General features: G+C 34.1%; 1 protein-coding gene across 3 annotated transcripts in view; it reads left to right on the top strand.

Annotated features, from left to right (window-relative positions):
* LOC122505928 (homeobox protein homothorax) overlaps window positions 1-21,055 on the top strand; it is a 501,951-nt gene that overhangs the window by 475,568 nt on the left and 5,328 nt on the right. For all 3 annotated transcript variants that reach the window (XM_043617815.1, XM_043617814.1, XM_043617816.1), the window contains one exon: window positions 5,107-5,165. In XM_043617815.1, the coding sequence (XP_043473750.1) occupies window positions 5,107-5,165 (59 nt within the window). The remainder of the gene's footprint in view (window positions 1-5,106; window positions 5,166-21,055) is intronic.

The raw sequence follows: 21,055 nt of genomic DNA on the forward strand, positions 1-21,055 counted from the left end.
TACTCATCTAGATAATAGTAAACAATAGCTTGCAATAGCTTGCAATAGCTTGCAATAGCTCGTAATGTCCTTAATGAATTTTGCGAACACAATTCTGCTCCTATTAATATAATGCTACTTTTATTAATAAAATTAGCACATCGATAAATATTCTGTGAGTTAAAACAGTGTTAAAGAGTAGTTTCTTTCTTAAAAAAAAAAACTGAAAATAAACTGCAACAGGATTAGTGTGATTGTTTCATTGAGTATTGGGCTTGCTGTCAGAACTTGCACATATACAATGGGAAAACAGTGAGACCAGATTTAGTTTGTTAACGTTATCTTAACTTAGATGATATTCAGGAAACGCAGTCGGATGTCAAGTGACGATCAACAACTAGGCAAACTGGATATGTAAACGGGTTGGCTATGTCATCAATGCGGTTTAACGTGCGTCACGTTGATAGCATAATAGAATCATGTGCTATATAGATATTGTCACAGTTTCCAATCAGTTCTCCAAAGTCACTCGTTTCATCGTTTCATGCGTTTTTTTGAAGTACTTCAATAATATTTAATATGAATAATAATTATTAATTTTATATTGTTCCTTATCATTAGTGTTTTTGTCGAAGTGATATTTTCGATAGGTACTACGAACAATAAACTGTTATTTAGTTAAACAAACTGCATGATGCAAATGATGATCTAACGGTTTGTTAATTATTAGAAGTGTTCTAACCAAAAGAATTTAATTTCAACGTAACCAAAGAAATATTTCAAATCATGCCTAAGTGAAAAAGTTCCCTGCAGATTTCCGAGCAATTCCCGGGGGGAGCTTTTCCTAATTTTCACTGATGTTTGAAGACTATTTATCTGTATCGAAAAGCTAATCTTTTTCTCATCGGTAATAGAATGAGTTTTGAGTACCAATCGTTTTGTTCCTTCATCGGACAAATACATTGTCTGAATGCGCTTCACTTTCTTCACTGCGTCTGACCAAACAGAAAGTGTTCCACTACTTTTTTTAAATTCACCTCACATTACATTTCTCACTGATAGAAGTGCCGTAACACTTAATATGCAGAATTTATTAGAAATTGTATTGTTTGTTAATTGTTTGCGCAAAAATTTTTCATATAACGCTGAAAAGATGTGCATTCGATTGATATAAAAGCAGAAACAAACGTTGCCTTTAGCAATTGGTTTACTTAAGTGGAATAACAGTACAACCATGATCGGATAAAGCTTCTATTATTTAACCCGGGCAAAGTTATAGAAATAAATCGATTTCGAGCCGTTGCTCCTATAGGAAACGCGATTACACGCTGGGAGGATGCTCCCTGTAATGCTCATTGAATTCGTTGAATGGAAATTATGCGCACTCGTGCGCGCGGTCTGTCGAATCCAGTGACATGGGGTTTAGAATTTTTTTTCATGTACTTACATTATGCAAACTCCCAACACAATGTTAATTGGAGTTTCTAATTGATTTAACTCAAATTATGAAATACAATCTTGCCAGGTGAAGTTATCTAATTTTAAATTTATCCAGTGTCATTTAAAATATTTAACTTCTGTTATATTCTGCAGGATTTTATTTTATCACAAAAATCCGTTAATTTACAAAAAAAAAGCCTTTCATTTTTGTGATTTAAAAAATATGTTAAAATTCTCTATTGTAGTTTTAAACATTTGGAAACAGAAGTAAGATGCAGTTGTTGATTTTCCATTGTCGGTGACGATTTCGCATAACTTATAATAATCCATTTTCTAATGGCGATCATTATGGACGTTTCGCGTACCAACAACCCTTTGCATTAGTCGTTGCGACACAGTTCGCTATAGTAAAATTGATTACCAATAGTACAGTGTGCTTTCTGTCTCCTCTTCACCTCCTCCTTTTGGACAGTAATGATGTTTTGATGCGAGAGACCTGGTGCTCCATGTATCGACTGCAGTTAACTAATGGGAGCTCTCCGATAATTGCAAATAGTCAAAGGGAGTAAATGTTATTGTGTGGCAGTAATCATCGTTACCGAGCTGTACATACATGACAGAAAAATTATTTTACCTCTAAAAAACGTTTCAAATTTATTACATTACTTTTATTAGAACAAGATTTAAAATAACTTTTCCTTTATTATTCATTTCCTACAAAAAAAAAATAAATACTCTTTCGTATTTAGTTACATACTTTTGAACTTGATCAGTCATTCAATCATTAAATCAATTATTCAATTGATGAAGAAGAATAAACATTGATGAGAATAATAAACTTGATGTACATCAATATATCATTTTCTACAATACTGAATCTAAAATAACAAAGTTTTAAATTGTAAGCAAATAATAAATGACAATTTCGTTTTCGACTTGCATGACCTCATTTTCCTTTTTCCTCGTGTAAATGTGTAAAAAATTGAGACGTTTGTCATTGATCCACAAATCGAAGCATTTGTCCTCAACTATAGAGGTGCATTCACAGTGAATGCGGATTTCACATGCCGCAGTATATGTATCTAGGCGAATTTAAGCATATTATTCATGTATGCGCACAGAGTGCACTAAATTTAGCCACGGTACGGGAGGTCATGCAAGAGACACCCGTGCACCCGTTACGGTGAGTTTTATACTCTTTTTACGCGAAACCGTCATATGCTCGCCTCCTCTTTTGGCTCCATAAAAATGCAGGGTCCTTCGCAACTCACACAATCCACTCTCTCTCTTTCTCTCTCGTATGTTCATCGATCTTTTCCGCTAAAATTCTCTCCCATCCACAATTTTCTTTTGTCAGAATATTTTTCCTTCACACGCCCAAAATTCGCGCGTAAACCAATAACTGTTGTTGTAAACGGACTTTTGGGATTATTATGAAAGAAACGTTAATTCTTTCTTGAGACACAATTTTTCTGATGATATCAAAATTGTGACAAAAAAGGAATCAAAAGTGTTGCTTCGTGTCGCGAAGCAACACTTTTGATTCCTTTTTTTGTCACAATTTTGATATCTGTAGAAAAACTGATTAGAATGAAGAATTAGTTTCACACATTAATTCTTGTCTCTTGAATATTTACAATTTACACGCTGGGCTATTTGAAATGTAAAGTTTAATCGGCTCTCTGGGGTTGGTGGCGAGTTTTCCAGAGACGGTATTTTTGTTGGTTTCTCGCAGATTGTTTGTCGTGTGGATGCGCACTGGTGTGAGAATTCAGTAGGTTGGGCAGTCTGTCGGTTCTCTATGTTTATATCTATCTCGCTCTCTCTCTCTCTGGGGTGGCATGGCGCGCCATTGTTCAGGCGATATTTCAGCGTCGGGGTGGTCGACGGGGCGCGGGAGTCAGCTGGCTGTGACATGCCGCCTACGTTGGCAGAGGGGAATCATATAGTGGCTTAGAAGCACCAGAAACTGAAAAAGGTCTCTATGATACTTTCTTTCCATCCCTCACCTCCTCATCTCAAAAACAATTTTATTAAACGATTTTCTTGGATATCTCTCAATTCTCGACTTTTGCAATACCAATTAACAATTCTTACCATACCAATTCTTGATCCAGCAGTACAAATATAAAGATTTCAGTTTGTACCGAAACCATCTTCTATTTAACACTTTGAAACTTGAACTTTGAATCCTCTGCTGATGCTAACTATGGAATTTATTTAATTTTCCAACAAACTTTCGATGCATCATTACGTGAATAATAATTAAATGAAATGCTATTTAATGAAAAATTGCAGTTGACAATAATTATTCAATACGTTAGTTAACCTGTTGATAAAGCAAATGCTTCTTCTCTTCGAGTGTATTTGGAGAAGTGAGCTATGGTACTGATTCCGAATTCAACCGGAAGCTAGTGGGCGGCAATAACATGACAATAGAAGGGTGCTAGAGCGCACATATCTGTATAATAAACGGGAGTTTAATAATTATTATTCATAAGACTCCCTCTTGCATTCTCGCGAGAGATTCGGCCAAGCGTAGAACTACGCAAGAAAGAGCTGCCGCAAAACAAGGGGTTCATTTCTCGAGAACCCCTCTGGCCAGGGTAGTTTGTGGGTGAATCGAAAGTCAGAAGATAGAGGAGGAGGTGGTGGTGGTCGACATGGTGCTGCTTGAGTCAGTCAAGCAGAAACCCAATCACTTCCGGCGTCTGCGCCCATTAGGGCGCCGCGACGCTGACGTCGGCTGACGTACACCTCTTTCCTTATCCCCATCTCGCCCCCTTTCCTCTTTCTCTCTCTCTCTCACTCTCTCTGTTTGTCTCTCTCAACAAGCCCTAAAACACAACCGCAAATCTATTGTTTGGTAACCGCCTATTTGAAAGCATCCTTCAGCGTGGCTAATGATGTACTGAGGAGGACGTTCTTATTACACTACTCCTCTCTGGGCATGAAGAGCTCTTTCGTTAAACGAGTTTTCTACCCTTCTTTCTTGCTTTTAACGGCTTTTTATTTTCTGAACCTAAACTTTCAATGTTGGGTTCCCAAAATCTCCAAGTCGCAAAGTAAATGCTAATAAAGAAAGTTTTATTCTTGCTCTAGGTAAATTTCGAGTGATAGATAAAATTACACTTTATTTACATTCTCTGCTGTAACAAACCCTTGTGGAAAAGTCGATAAGGCGCCAATGTGGCCCTAACTGGGTTTCCCAATCTCCAAAGTGGGCAAGCCAGTCAACTCCCAAACTAGGCTTGTAACTCAATTAATAACCAATGTTGGGGAAACCTAGTTATGGAGCCAGATTGAGTCATTCCATTCTTATTGGGCAGCATATTATTTAAATAATAATTTAATCCAACAAAAACATCTTTGAAGCAAAAAGTTCCGACGAGTAAAAGTTTTAGCAAATGTCCAAACAATCAGTGAAATAAAAATTTACCAAGTAAAATTTATAACTAAAATTTTAATATTGAATTGTAACAAATATAAAATTTATTTTAATGATTAACATAAGCTGCTAATGGAATTTAATTATTCGTCTTAATACAAAAATTACTATTTGAATAAACTTATAGACAAAAATTTTAAAAAACAGTTTTCCAAATAGTTACTTTCCGTAAACTATAGATTAATTTTTTTAATATGCAATTATCTGGGTTACTAATTACATTGTCTTTTCTGTTATAGGTTCATTAATGCGAGACGCAGAATCGTCCAACCTATGATCGATCAGAGCAATCGAGCCGGTAAGTCGAAAACAGTTATTTAAATCATTTTTCTAACACAATACAACATAACATTTAAAAAAAATTGTTTGCAAGAAGAGTAGATTAAATTACAATCAGTCAATCATACAATAATTATTCATTACTCATGTGAACTTTATTAACAAATTGAATTACCATCTATAAATATAATTCTTTGTTAAATCTCCTGACAATGAGTGTAAATTTTTTACTGATAGATGTGTAAATAAAATTTGCACTTGAACATTCGTCCATAGACGAAAAATTGGTATTCTCTGTAGTTTCTCAGATGTTGTTTTGGGTGAAAAATTCAAAAGCGTAAAGTCTTTTTCGCCCTCTAATCTGTAAGAACGTCGTCTTTACGAGGTGGGAATCACTTCGTTTGCAGTAAAAGGCGACAACAACGGCTCCTGGGAGGGTTGAAGATCAGACTTGTTGTCTCACACCCCTTCATCGAAAAAGAGGGCTTGAGGGTTCCCGGTAGAGTAGACAGAAGGTGGATAACGTTCGGATAATGGTAGGATAATTGGTAGCGGTGATCAGAACGAGTTTTACGATCCGACAACATGCGTCTGTTCTTTTGGAAACCCTTCTCCATCATTCTTGTGCAGTTCACTTCTCTTTATTTTCCCCATTTTACTTCTCTAAACAGTTTCTTTTTTCCGAATCTCAAACTCTTCTGGCCTTACTGCTTTTTTTCCTCCTCAAGAAAACTACAACTATAGAGCTCTTATACGGAAACTTCCAAATCGAGGGAGGTGTTTTGGAATCAACGGCCGAAACACAGGGTGATTCGCCTATTTTTACGACTGTAGTCTATATATTGCGGCAAAAACCCACCCTTCGTCTCGTAAACACTCACTGAGTTACGGGTTGTTTGCTTTTAGGAAACTAGGCTTTAAGGGTTTGCTGTAGTTGAAAATAGAAATTTTTTCCACATCAGACAACAAATTAGAAATTACTCTCGCGCAGCAGGATATATACTCCCAAAAATTCTCTTTAATAATTCTTAATTTAATAATTTCTCGGGAATTTGTGAAAGTGTATTATTACCGGGAATTCTTATAGAAGTCATTCCACAATATTTCCCGATGAAAACTGGAGAAGGATTTTGGTTGTTGTCACCTCTAAAGATATTGCTATAGAAAGGCGTGCGTGTATCGATGAGATTATGGAATGAGAAAGCAAAAGAGACACACGGTCCTATACAGAGTAAAGTGGAAACTCATGTTCGTCAAATTATCATCCTGAAGTCAATTCTGATCATTACCAAGTCCCCTTTTTTTTCTATCCTTTTCTTGATTTCTGTCTGTGCTTTTAGATCTCGGTTAACTTGTCATTCCGTCACTCTTTTTGTAAGTACTTTTCTGTATATTTCAGTTATTTACCTGTCGTCAACAATTCAAAAGTCACTTTAAAAAATTGTGGGCGAAATGATTTATAATCCAAACGATTCGACTGCTTTAATGAAAATCTTGTAAAGTATCTGTTTTTTCTAATAATTAATATAAAACTTATTTCGGTAGACTTTGCTTATTAGATACAATTATCACTACTTTCCTGAATATTATTTTATCTAAATGAAAGTAACATTATGTAAAATCCCCCACAGGATCTAAACTTGCAGGATTATTGACAACATTGTCTCAATATTATGAAACTTGTAGCAATGTTGTTAATTGCTGCAGATTTAGATGATGTGTTTCTTGATGAAGAATAAGATAAAAATACATATGAAATTAAAAAGAAAATATCAAAAAATTATTACTATTATAGAAGACATTTGTTTCCTAATGGCTAAGGGTAGATTCTCTTGTCCACGTCAGTTCTTCATCTACCTCTGCATCAAGAATCCCTTCGAGATTTCATCCTTCCTCCCTTGCTTTCCGGAACCTATATTCTCTGATACTTTAATAGTCGAAATATTGCCCCAAGGGCAGATTTTGTTCTTTCGGAAGCTATAAATGATAAATGTGCCAAACTGTATTATATGATACTTTTCTATCTTTGTAGCATTTAACTTCTTTTTGATATTTTATAATGTTCTGGTAATGGATTTTAGTAATTTTATAATGTTCTTGTTATGGATTTTAGTAATTTTTGCATTCTGTAATGCATTTTAGTTTTAGGATGGTATTTTTTTTTAAGTGTAATGTTAACTCAATTTTTGTGACAAGACCATAAAAAATAAACTCATTGAAATGAAAAAAGAACATAAGAATCTTCATTAATGAACTCGAGTTTATTTTAAAGAGTATTTCCTAGTTATTTGAAAGCATTACATCTTTGGCTGTAATGATGTTCAGGTTGGCCGTGTCATCAATCATACTTTCATTATAAGGATTGCCTGCTCTGCATTGACTCGGCGTGCCCGCGGGACATTGTTATTACGAGTTACACTGTATACGCGTGTATATTCCATACGGACAATACATCGCGGAACGACGAGCCTTATTTAAGGCATGATATTGCCTATAGCCAATCGAGAGTTTATCATCTGATTGCATCGGTGAGTTTCTATCGGAGTAAAAGATTGATTCTAATTTGCACATTGTTGATATACATTGAAATTAACTGAAATATTTATCCTTATATTCAATGAAACATTGGCAATAATAGTTTTTCTCAACTTTGCATATTTGGATGAATTACAAAGTGGTTGTTATTGGCTCGATTGTCAAATTGCAAATGGGCAAATTTGTGAAGGGTTGAGATTGAGCAATTGGGAATGCGTTGATTGAGCACCAGTTCGTTGATATTAGTATAAAATTAGCTCCCGCTGGTAAACGAGCGGCAACGGTAAATGCTCGTATGGGTTTAATGCTCCCGTTCCTAATACCGCTCATAAAACCACGATCCCTTTTAAATCCCCTCCCTTCAATCACACCCGCGTATGTACACGCGCACGGCCCAGTCGAACTATAAACTATAAACCCGCAGTGCATCATTTTACGATGTACAAGCTGCCACGTTGACTCCCCTGCCTACGTTTCTATTAGGTTTATATGACGCGAGAGGACTTCTCCCTATAGTGGGCTATTCTACGTAAGCGTGGGAGTATATAAGTGGAGTGAGACTTTGTATGAATTATTAAGATCTGGCTTTCAATTATTCGCGTCTTGCTTAAACCATTTTTATCCGCCCTTTAAATTGAAGCCATAAATTCTCTCCGTTAAAATCCTTTAAACAATATTTGCTCAACAAATATTGAATGCCTATTGTTCCTTCTGAAACAGTATTTTCAATTCTTCTAAACCTTCTAATCTCAATTGATTCTTTGACTGATTGTAGAAAAATTGAATTATTTGAAAGGGAATAAAGTTTCTTTAAGAACTGTTGTGAAAAATGATTTGCGAGGGTTCTTTTTATTATCGTCCGATAAAAACATAAGACCTTCTGTCGTAGACACTGATGGCCTGGAGTAGTTACTGCTCAGTTGGTAACACTGCTTGAATCGCCCTACGTGTTTCCGGAACGAGGTTGTAAAAACGTAACAGCGCCCTGAAGTGCCGTAAAGCTCTGACCGTAAGGTGCATTTCATGAGAATAGCGTAACAAGGGGTCAGAGTGCCATGGCGGAGTTGAAACTGTTTCTCATCTGATGATTTTCACACTTTGGATGCTTTCAAAGTCAATTGATCCTTTCTTTACTGTTGAACTTAAGGAAAAAGTGTTGTCGTTGTTTATTGTATGTATGAAAAAGAAGTTGCTGAAATACTGGACACTTTACTCTAGAGCTGTAATTGTCTTGTGTAATTAAAATCTCAATTGTCAAGGTTGTTAAAAATTAGCTAAAAAAAAGTCTATACCATAATTGATTGTCAATGTTTGAGAATATTTTTTCGTTAACTCTCATCAGTTCACGATAATAACTCTTCTCGGAGTAAAGTAATATTACAAAAGTAATAAATGACTTTCCTTGAATTTCTGGTACTATAAACTCAATAAACATCGCTCATTTTAACGTTCACCTCCGCCTTTAGGTGCTTTACGCTTCAGAGATGCAGCATTACTTGGCTTCTCTTGGGACTTCCTACTACGTGTCTATCGGCAATGTCATAATTGCAGGTTTTGCTTATTATGTTTAAGCATGACGGTAGCGGAGGTCAAGTTCCCTCCATATGGAAGTTTAAGCTATAGATCACAAGGTACCTCGGAGGTCTGCACGTACACCGCGGAAAGTTGATTGTCATTAACGACTGCGACTTGAGAAATTGAGATGGTGCTATCGATTAATGACCTTTCTCTTTTTGACATTAATATGTTCGCTAATGTCTAGTGAAATAATCTGAAAATTGTGTTTAATCTTTCTAATCAAAAACCGAATTACAATGTACAAGTTCATGTGTCAGATCACGTCACTTTTTATACACAAGTTCCCGCAACAAGAATTCAAACTAAAAATGTACATAATATTTTATGTACATAGTTGAACATTTACGTCTGCGCACATAATTTTACAGTGCAAGGCGATTTTCACGCTTGATTGATTATGCTCCCATGTATATTTTCATTGTTTCATTTCCTGTTGCGGGAACTTTTGTATAAAAATAAATGTACAACTTGCACAAGAATTTTCAAACGGAATATATTTAGAATGTGGGTCGTATTTTGAAAAACTTGTATTTCCTCCGGCATGAGGGGTCGGCTTCATCGAATATTCCGCTCTGGCCAAGTTGGACCCTATCGAATCTAGACATGGATCATTCGTCACGCACTCGCTGAGAGGTTCGCTTCGATAACGCCATCCCTATTTCAGGGGTAGATACGCGAGTTTGCTATACACTATCAGCCTTCTAGAGTTCTAGGACCCTCTCATTTTTTTCTCTTTCTAGCCAATGAAACCATACTCCTCGTTCCTTCCCTCCAGTTTCAGGTCCCGGCATCCCTTTCGCGACGGCCATCAATCAAGGTTGTCAATTTGTAATGGCGATTCTCTGTGTCCATCTACGTTCCAACCACCCCATTCTCCTTATTCCGAATCCCTCGAGCTCCCATCTCCATCCCCTTCGCCTTGTGTCCACAGCGAAGTCTCCCTTTTTTCCCTGACCCTTTCTCAACTCTGAACGATATACCGTTCGCCGTCGCTGATGGGATATCTCCAAAAGCTTTAACGTCCCCGGTGTCTCAGAGGCTAAATAAAATAGATGTCCTTGGGTCTGAAATTGGGAGAAATGGCAATCGTTTTTTTTCCTTTTGGTTCCAAGATCCAAGACAGTTTTTTTCTCTACCACATTTTTCAGAACAATGCTTAAAGAAATTTGAGTTTCACTGATAAGTGGGATTTGATAAATAGCTTTTGATAAGGCAGACGATAACACGAAAAAGTTGCTTGCAATTTTTAAAGACGTGACAAATATTATGTAAACACAATTCCTGAAACAGAAAACGAAAGTTGCAGTTACTTCCGGAAAAGTTTGATGAACAGTTTGATGTTCTCAAGTGCAAGAAGTTTAATAGTATCATTATTGAAAATATAAACGCGATTCGAGGTTTATGAGAATAAATAAATAATTTTCAGTAGTACGTTTGAAGAGTAGTTGACTAAAAATTGTAGATTGAAAGAATAACCAAATGTTGGATTCCAGTTTTGTGGCAAATATAGGAGTGTTCCTCTAGTAACTGCTTATCGGTTGACCACGTGAGTAGCATTTGTCCAAGTTGAACATGTAATAGTTCTGAAGTCTTGGAGGAGGTTTCTTACAAGTTCCCATTACGTGGCAGCCTTGATGGCAAAAGAGGTCTATGGGCAACGGTCAACGAGACCCAAGATGAGATAGGAGAGGCCATTATGCTACGCCGATAAGATAGATCCACCCTCGTACCTAGAGTCTCGATACACCGGACGCGATCCGAGACATGAAAAGTCTAACTGGCAGCGAGAGAGCGAACAAGACGAGGAGATCGAGAAGCAGAGAATGTCCAGCCCTCCAGAGCTCGACCTTATCTTTCCATAGCGATCGTGACCGCCCGAGACTCCATTTCCGCGTGCGAGGATACCCTACCCACCAATTTATATACTCCTAACGAGAAGGTTCTCTTGCTCGTTTACATGGCGGAGATCGAACTTTCCAAGTCTTGGATAACAGTTGAAATCGATACTTCCTTTCAAATTTTATGTTAAACGCGAGAAAATACACATGTCCATTAAATACAAACTTTATAACGTTCTTCGCAATATTCTCGAATTATTAACACATGTTCATTACTGTTTAAAAGTTTAAAATATTTTCACGATCTTTTATACGTAGATCTATATTTTTACGTGGAAATAATATTTTTAGTCAACTTTAAACATGACCATCTCTATTTAGATTCGCTTTAGGAAGATTAATGTAGAGAAAGAGCAATTTCCTCAGGAGTATGAAACTCCCTTTACTTTTTCGATCTTTCTTTCTTGATAGTGTTGACAGCAAATAATAACGTTTCTATAAGTCGGTCGTTTGTATTCGACGAGTAACATTCGAGCACCCTATTTCAATTAACGTATGATCTATGTCGTATAAGGAGCATGATGGCAGCACCTTTCAAAACCTTGGGGTCATAATACGCGGGGGATTGGCACTCTAAGTAACTCTATATCACGTCTACGTGACCCAACTCATCGCTATTCCTACAGAAACGGAAAAAAGTACCTTAACACGATGCGTCCTTTCGAAAACGAATAAATCTTTACTCTACATCTCTTACCGACAACATAAGTCCCTGTGTCAATTATTTTAATTAAGAAAAAGTTTTTTTATATCTATGCAAAAATTGGTCAAACGTCCAAATACGGTTTTTACACATATCCATATTGGCTCATGCTTAGAGAAAGACAGATATTTTTCTAAAACCCATTTTAGAACCTATTTTCGATCGAACAATACCTTTAACGAGCAGGGTTGGCGCAAGTCAGGAAATTCAGGGAAAAGTCAGGGATTTTTATTAAAAGTACTGGAAAAAATTTAATTTTTAGAATTTATAAGAAAATTCTAAATTTTTTAATAACTATCATAAAATTATTACTTAGAAATTATTTAATGAATAATTTTACATGAAAATTTCAAAATTAATTGAATTTCAAAAGAGTTGCCTTTAAAATCTTCATAAATAGATGAACTTCAAAGGGTTTAATATCAAATTTTTAATAAATTTAAATGGAAGTTTTAAGAACAACTGATTACAGAAATTCAGTTCTTTTCAAAAGTGATATACTTCTTCGCATACATTCAAAAATTCGTCTCAAGAATTCAATTATTTTCATAAATAATAAAATTTTTCTGTAGAATTCAATTATTTTAAAAAATTTTGATAAAATTCTTTATAAATTTGAAAATTTATAATAAAATTGATCATAGAATACAGTTATTTTCGTAAAATATAACATTCTTTCTAAGAATTAGGAATTCCTGAGAAATTGGCAAAAATGTTTATAAAAATCTTCGAAACAATTCAATTATTTTCGTAAAAAATAAAATTCTTCGAAGCAATTCAATTATTTAAGAAATTTAAATAAAATTCTTTCTAAGAATTCAATTCTTTTGAAAAATAAAACTTTTCACATGAATTCAATTATTTAAAAAAAAATTTAATATAAATCTTTGTTTGATTTCAATTATTTTCAATTTTTTAATGAAATTTCTCGATGGAATTTTATTATTTTCAAAAAGTTTTAAAAAATTCTGAGAAATTCAATTATTTAAAAATTTTGAATAAAATTCTTCACAAGAAATTAATTATTATCATAAATAATAATATTTTTCTCCGGAATTTAATTATTTTCACAAATAAAATTCTTCACAGAAATTCAATTCTTTAAAATTTTTTAATAAAATTCGTTGCAAGAATTAAATTATTTTTATAAATAACAAAACTTATCGCAGAATTTCAATTATTTTTTATACAATTTTAAATAAAATGATAGAAAATTGCATTTTTTCTTAAAGTTTTTTTAAAATTCGCCGAAAGAATTCAATTATTTTTAAAAATTGTGATAAAATTTTTCGTATAAATTCAATTTTAAGAAATCTTCAATTATTTAATGAACTATTTATTTTCGTATTTAAATAATTGAATTCTCGAAAAATTTTCTTATAAAAATTGATTAAAAAATGAATTTCACTTAAAATTTTAAATTATAATTGAATATATTAAAAGCATTATAGCATGCATTTTTAGAAATAATTGTATTTTGAAAAGGGTTCAAATTAAAATGTTTGAAAATATGAATTTATAGTTACAATATTCTTATGATATAAAATAATGATTTTATCAGTCTATCATCTTAAATTTATTATAAAACATGAAGAAAGCGTCATCGATTTCTTTATGTTTTATAATAATATTCTCATAAGTTATTGAATTTCAGAAGGGTTGAATTTAAAAATCTTAATTCCTATAGAAAAATAATAATTATTAAGTATTTATTTAAAAAAGAAGTTATTGATGTTTTCGAATAATTTTACTTTTGAAGAAATTTGTAAATAAATGTAATAGAACATTTTTTGGATAATCTAATAATTTTTGGAGTGAATCAGTATATTTTTTAGGGTCAGGGAAAAAGTCAAAACTTTGTCTGGAAATCAGGGAAAAGTCATGGAAAAACGAAATTAAATTTTTGTAGCAACCCTGACAAGGCAGAATAAAGAAAATAGTAAATCACAACCCAAAAAGTCCGCTAAATCGCTGTCCACTAATTCGGCGTTGGAGTGTAATACTAATAATTAAATAATTTGTTTATAAAAAGAAACTTAATTTATAATTGAAATTAAATTTATAAAGAAGAATATTAATGAAAACGTGAAAAAGTTGTGATTAAAAATATACTTATTTGGTCTATCGATATGGGGCATTTTTTTGAGTAATCAAGATTTCTGCAGAATATTTACAGACTTTCTTTTAAAAAATAATGACATGAATAATGATCGAAATGATACTTAAAGATTTTGACTATATTTACGTTAACGGGAAACGATAATTGTAGCAGTTTGATCAACTATTTGTTGACTCGTTGTTGAACTGAATAAATGCGCGGCAATGACCCTGCATAATAGTTGAGAGAATCGAAATGCCAGAGAGGGGAGAAAGTTGACGAGAGATGTGGCACAGGCGGACTGATGAATTATTAGATCCGGAGTTTCCGGTATTGCGTCGTGGATGACCAATAGTTTCATCGAGGGATTGTTGAAGGTTCCGGAACACATTTCCGTTTTCCGCTCAACGAGTCGACTCGTCCCTTTCTAGTATCCTCCGAAATTCGTAGAAACCGAGAGTGGAAGCTCCATCTTCTCTAACTTTGATATCTCCATTCTCTCAAAATCCTTTACGGGTAGTTTACCTTCGAAGGATATTACGGCCCTCCGTTTCCTTTCAACTCCTTACATTTCCTATTCTCAAGAGGAAAGCATTTAAATCTTATTTATACGATTATCAATATCGAGTAAAATAAATTTATTTTTGAAAAATTTTCCAAAAAAGAGATTGAAATTTTGGAATTAAAGGAAATTGAAAATGTTAAATTCTTTGGTGTTCGTTTCTTAGCAACATATTGTTAGCGAAACTCACGAAAGGGGAATGGTGAAAGTTGTTACTTAGACTGCTCATATCTATCACAGTCTACGTTCACAACATACTTCGCTCTGCGGTTTTAGACTGGAAACTCGAAGGGATGTGTGATGGTATGCGTATGTGTTGGGTTAGGTCGTAGGTAACTACGAGAAACGTGGAACTCTGTCGGAAACTCAATGAGAACACTCGGTATGTCGCCGCCAACTAAGTTCGAGTGCACCCATTCTTCAGACAACAAGATTCCTTGCTAGCTGGTTGGCTTCGGTAGCAGTCACCTACTCCAACGACCTCAACCTTTGCAACCTCTTACCACCTACACCGGCATCCAGCCAGGCCGCAACCATAAGTTACTATTAATGTTGTTCTCGTGTTACGCGAGACTCGGAGTCCACTGGGGGCTTTTCAAACCGAGTCTTCTTTCCTACTTCACAAAAATCTAATTATGTCCTTTTAAGGAAACGCATTTCCTTGTCTTTATTCAAAGAGAGAAAAAACGAGCAAAACAATTTTTGCAAAACAGGAAACTTGTCTTATTTTACAACAGCTACTTTTTTTGATGATTTTTTCAAGTTTTTTTTTTTTGACATAAACTAAGTTGTCAATGTGTATACAATGAACCAAATCGAGCAATGATAAAGGTTAGCTCGGAAGATTAATTTCATGTAATATTTCTCCTACTTTCATCTTTCCACAAGTGTGAAATCCGCCTGAAACTAGCAAAGTTGGTCTAAAGTTTCCCATGGGTGGCTGGCGGATGATGTACGGTTGGATGTAATTGCGCGAATTTAATCAATCAGGAACGTGCACCCGATTCGCTAGAGCCTCTCTAACCTTCTCAAGCCGACTTAAGCTCCAGAATCTCAACGATGATATTATTCCTCTGTATAGTGCACAGGATTCGCTACAAGTTTCTTCGGTGTGCTTGGCTTAACAATGGCCATATTATATAGAGACTTCCGTCCCTCGGAAATATACAAAATAACTCGATTACATTTTTCTAAGTTTCTTTTCTCAATACTTTAACAGTCCTCTTTTAGTCCTCTTTTAGGTCCCCTTTTAGTCCCCTTTTAGGTCCCCTTTTAGTCCCCTTTTAGTCCCTTTTAGTCCCTGTTTAGGGGACTGTCTTTGATTAAAAATTTAAATACCTAAAAAGTAGCAGGTCGCCCTCTCACACCAAAATCAGAGGCCTTTTACCCTTTCCATTTTTTTTCCTGGCAAATACTTGAAAAGCGTGAAAATATACAGACACGCACAAGAATACGCATACGTTCACATTTCCACCCCAGGCCATTCCATCCATGTGATATATAGCCCCTTGGAGGTCGATGACTTCCGCTATTTTTCTTCCGCTGTCTCCAGCAAGCAACTCCCCCTCTCTAGCTGCGTAGTTCGTATACTTTCCACCGAGAATATCCTGCGAACCGTGGACATCGACCGTTTCTATATCCGGAAGATTCGTTTCGGCAGTGGACAAAAGTCAAACTCCCTCTCAATAATTTAAAGGAAAATCGGCCAAGTCGCTGAAAAAGAATATACCAAGTTGACCAAGGTTGACCAAGTTGCAATCTTCATATAAAAATTTGTTTCATATTTAATATTATGAATATTAAAACTGAGATTTATTAAAACTAGAAGGACTTTGGCCCCCTGCGCGCGCCTTTACTTTAATTTTTTTTTCATTTATTTTAGTTGTTATAAATTTTAAATTACGTTAAAAACTTAAAGTCTCTCTTAACATATAACCATAATAATGAGTTATAATAAGTGATAAAAAGTTTTTAATACACTGTATTGTGATTATGATGATATATATTATTATGGCCGAATCTCTTTTAGGTACCATCCTATTTTTTTTGTGTCAAGGATATTTAATCCTATAGAAGAAGCAACTGAATTTCCTTATTCAATTCTACTGGGGTACCTGAATACCCAAAATTTAAACGGCGTTTATATACATAATGCTAATGTTCATTCTCAATTTTCATAACGAAATAATTTGCATCATTTCTATCTTTTAATTACAATTGCTTCAATAAAATCTAAAGTTTTTTAAAAATAAAGGAAAAAAAAATATTTATAAATTCTATTTGTCAATTACAAATTTTAATTGAAAATGAAATTGAAACTTTTTAAATTTTTAGAAAATAAAGCAAAACATTCTACTAAAAAAATGATCTGTTATATTTATTTACGAATTTCTTTAAAACTATTCGAAAACAACAATAACTTCTTTTTCAAATAAATAATTAATTATTATTACTTTTCCATAGGAATTTAGATTTTCAAATTCAAACCTTTTTGAAAGTAAACAATTTAAAAAAATTTTGATAAAACATGAAGAAATCGATCACTCCGAATCTTCGACTCGGAGCCATCGATATCTTCATGTTTTATAATTATTAAAAATGACCGAGTGATAAAATCATTATTTTATATTAAAAGGGTCAGAATTCGTGAAATTTTCACAGAAAATAAAAAGTATTTTTTTTTAAATCGAAATGTTGAAAAAACATTTCTATTTGGCCTTAAGAATGTGTTCACCAAAAAACATTAAAAAAAAATTATTTTTTATAAAAGTTATTGCAAAATGAATTTTTTTGCAACTTTTTAAACAAAATTTAATTCCTCCTAAATGAATGATCCGATTTAAATGAACCAAGCGGGAGTATAAAGGGGATAAAATATACTTTCATTCAGAATTAGAAAATTTTTAAAAAGTTTATTTTTTAATAATTATTTAATAAATTTTTTATAAACAATTACACAGCCCCACAAAAAAAAGTGTCATGTACTTTTGACCGGAATACCCTAGCCCTATGTATTTTGACGCGCTGAACACGAATCCGAAGTCCGTTTTGCTTCATCACGTCAGGATTTTTTTCTAACCTCAAAAAACATGCACAGGAAAAAAGTAGTGTTATTTTAACACTAAAAGTAGTATTAAAACAACACGCAACATTTTTAACCGATACTGTGTGATTTTAACACTTCATTGATGTTAAAATAACCCTAGAGCGTGTTAAATTAACACTAGAGGGTGTTAAATGAATATACATTTTTAATGGGGTTAAAATAACACCAAAATTGTGTTAAAACAACACCGCCTGAAAACTACACGCAACAAATTTAACACATATTTTTTTCTGTGTGTCGGATTTTGAGAGGTAGGCGATTTTTTTTAAATTGATGGATTTACTTCAAACTTGGTATCTGGGGGATTTTTAGTTTGCTCATTACGAATCTGAAGTTAGATTTTCAAAATTCAAAATGGCGGATCCAATATGGCGGATGAATTTGGAAAAAATTTTAAGATTTACTTCAAACTTGGTATCTAGGGGTTTTCTGGGTCGCTGATTGCGAATCTGAAGTCAGATTTTCGAAATTCGATTTCTCTGATTCAATATTAAGGAATTATTTTAAAAATATGTTATTTTTAATTCGGCCGCCATATTGGATCCGCCATTTTTAATTTTGAAAATTTAACTTCGGATTCGTAAACAGCGACTCAAAAAACCCCTAGATACCAAGTTTGAAGTAAATCTTAAATTTTTTTAAAAATTCGTCCGCCATATTGGATCCGCCATTTTGAATTTTGATAATCTAACTTCAGATTCGTAATGAGCAAACTAAAAATCCCCCAGATACCAAGTTTAAAGTAAATCCATCAATTTAAAAAAAATCGCCTACCTCTCAAAATTCGACATGTTTTTTGAGGTTAGAAAAAAATCCTGACGTGATGGAGCAAAACGGACTTCGAATTCGTGTTCAGCGCGTCAAAATACATAGGGCTAGGGTATTCCAGTCAAAAGTACATGACACTTTTTTTTTGTGGGGCTGTGTTATTTTTTTTAATGTTCTGCGCCTTTTAAAAATTTTTAAAAAATCTCAACATGCAATTAAAACTATGAAATCAAAATCCGTTGAGAAAATTTAGGAGCGACAATTATTTTAAAAGTTAGAATAAAAATTATATTGCGCGGAGATGCGATTTTGATGCTTTTTAGAATTATAACACTATACTTTCGGAGTAAATTTTGTTATGTTCGAAGTAAATTTGACTAATTTTTACAAATATGTTCCTTTTCTGTAGTTTCTTACTGTTGAATGAATTAGAATGTTAATGATATAAATTGATAAACTTTAAGAAAACATTATCAGTCTCCTGGTATGTGACTACACTTTTTTAAGTAATATATAACTAATATATTTATTAATGTTATATATATTAATTAAGAGTCCAGTTATTTCTTTCCTTATTTCACGTCTTAAATATTTGATGATACATTACAAAGATTTGACATAATGAAATGTGTGAAATAAATTATCACAAGAAGGTTAGCCAAATAAATGTTTTAAATTTTCCATCAAGAAACAAAAGTTTTACCAGCAAATTGTATATTTAATGGAAAATTCTTATCTCCTTGAATAAAATTTTAACTTGCAGAGATTGGAAGGTTCTTATCCAATAAAACGTCCCTTTTTAGAAATTAATTGAAAAATTTATTCCATTAACTTTCTTTGGATCATTTATTTTAATCATCTGATTAACACATTATTATCAGTGACCTAACAGTTTTATTATAAAAGAAAGATGAGAGAAACAATTCTTGAAAGTGAGCGTTGAATTTAAAGCAGAAGAACCTGGCAGACCTCTTTTCGTTGACGCGATAAATAATTAATGATCGAACAGTCTGTTTGTTTTGGATAGTCTATAAAACACTTAATATTTATAAGGTATGAGAGGCATAAGTGGTGATCGTGGGATGCAAGATGGGGAGGAGTTGGTCTGAAGAAGAGCACCCTCTTTTGTCTTATATGGTGCGCGTACGTTATTTAGATATTTTAATTAACTGCTCGGCTATAAATTATGATAATTGACGGTGCGTCCTTGCAAAGTAAGGGCTTCTTGTTCTATGTCGCGAGTTTAACGAATTCCATTGAGCCTGATTTCTGTCAGACAGATGGGAAATTACAATCTCCAATAAACAGTTTTTAATGTTTTTATAATTTAAATTAATATATATAAACACTGATTTAACGCGGTAGAAAAATTATGCCATTAACGAATTTTTTTCTTTTAAAAATACTTTATTTAATATTGTTTTAATGCTGATATTTAGTATACAATTGAGAGGAGAAATTATTTAGCGAAAAAATTTATTGGGATTTGCGTTACTTTCTTTTTTTATAAATCTTTTATAATTTGGTAAGGAATACTTTCTGAGTAGAGTAAATCTCGTTGAATGTGAATAATAATTTATTTTCGATTAATAATTTAGTCTTAATGGCAAAAAGTCGGCTAAGATTATTAGAAGTAGAATTTGATTTTCTTTCGGCGTGGCTCCATAATTCAAAGAAACCCATGTAGGGAGTGTCCGTAAGTCTGCATAGATGTCATTAAAAGCAGAGTTTATTGAATCGGTGCTTAAGAAAATGAACCAACAGCTCGATCGAACGACCACATCGTGCGAAACTATTTCTTGTTCATGTGGACATAGAGAACTAATCCCTGGCTTACTGGCGACGAGCGTAATAATCTTAAAGGAGGATCTAAAAGTCCGGCAATGCGTGTACATAAATAGCAAAGCATGGGACCGAAGGGAGCTTCTCATAGTGCACGTCTTTGCAAATCTCCCTTCGAGCCCTCTGTCTCTGTTATTGGAAGGCGCTGTCTTTCTCTTTCTCCTTTCTCTGTTTCTCTGTTCCTTAATTTCACATATTGTGGTCTGGTGGCTATCTAATACTCCCTGCTGCGTTATAGCGCGGTTTAATCACACTACAAGCGCATCCCTCGTTAGTGGGATATCGCCTGAGTGGCTATAATATGAGACTACATTCCACGGAAAGACCTGAGACAGCGATATACAACGATGGTGGGTTCCTTGCTGTTGTTGCAGCCGCGCTTACTACTGCATTGGGATCTATAATAATCTTACGCAAGTTGTTAGAGTAGCTAAAAGACTACGCTTCCCGCGCGAGCTTGAAAAACACTCTTAAAGGGAAGACCGTTCGCAATAATTGTGATTTACGATTCGGCCGCAGCTCAAGTAAAACGCGCCGATCCAGCAAACCTTCCTTTCAAGCAGATTCCACACTTGAACCAAACGGACGCCCGACGCGTACAGGGGTACCCCCTCTGACCCTTCTGCCCAACGCTGTCCCTCCCATGGAGAAGGAGAAATTGAGACACTCGTGAATCCGTTCGGTTCAACTGTAGAATCTACTTCATACTTATTGTCAGTATAGCTCTCTTTCAGTCTTCAAAGTTCTTCCTTCACATTCAAGAATATCGTTAAAGAATCTGTCCCCTTTATTCAGTCATCGATGATAATTCAAATTCTT

This window comes from Leptopilina heterotoma, unplaced genomic scaffold (genome assembly GCF_015476425.1).
Source record: "Leptopilina heterotoma isolate Lh14 unplaced genomic scaffold, ASM1547642v1 Lhet_38, whole genome shotgun sequence".
Taxonomy (NCBI): Eukaryota; Metazoa; Arthropoda; class Insecta; order Hymenoptera; family Figitidae; genus Leptopilina; species Leptopilina heterotoma.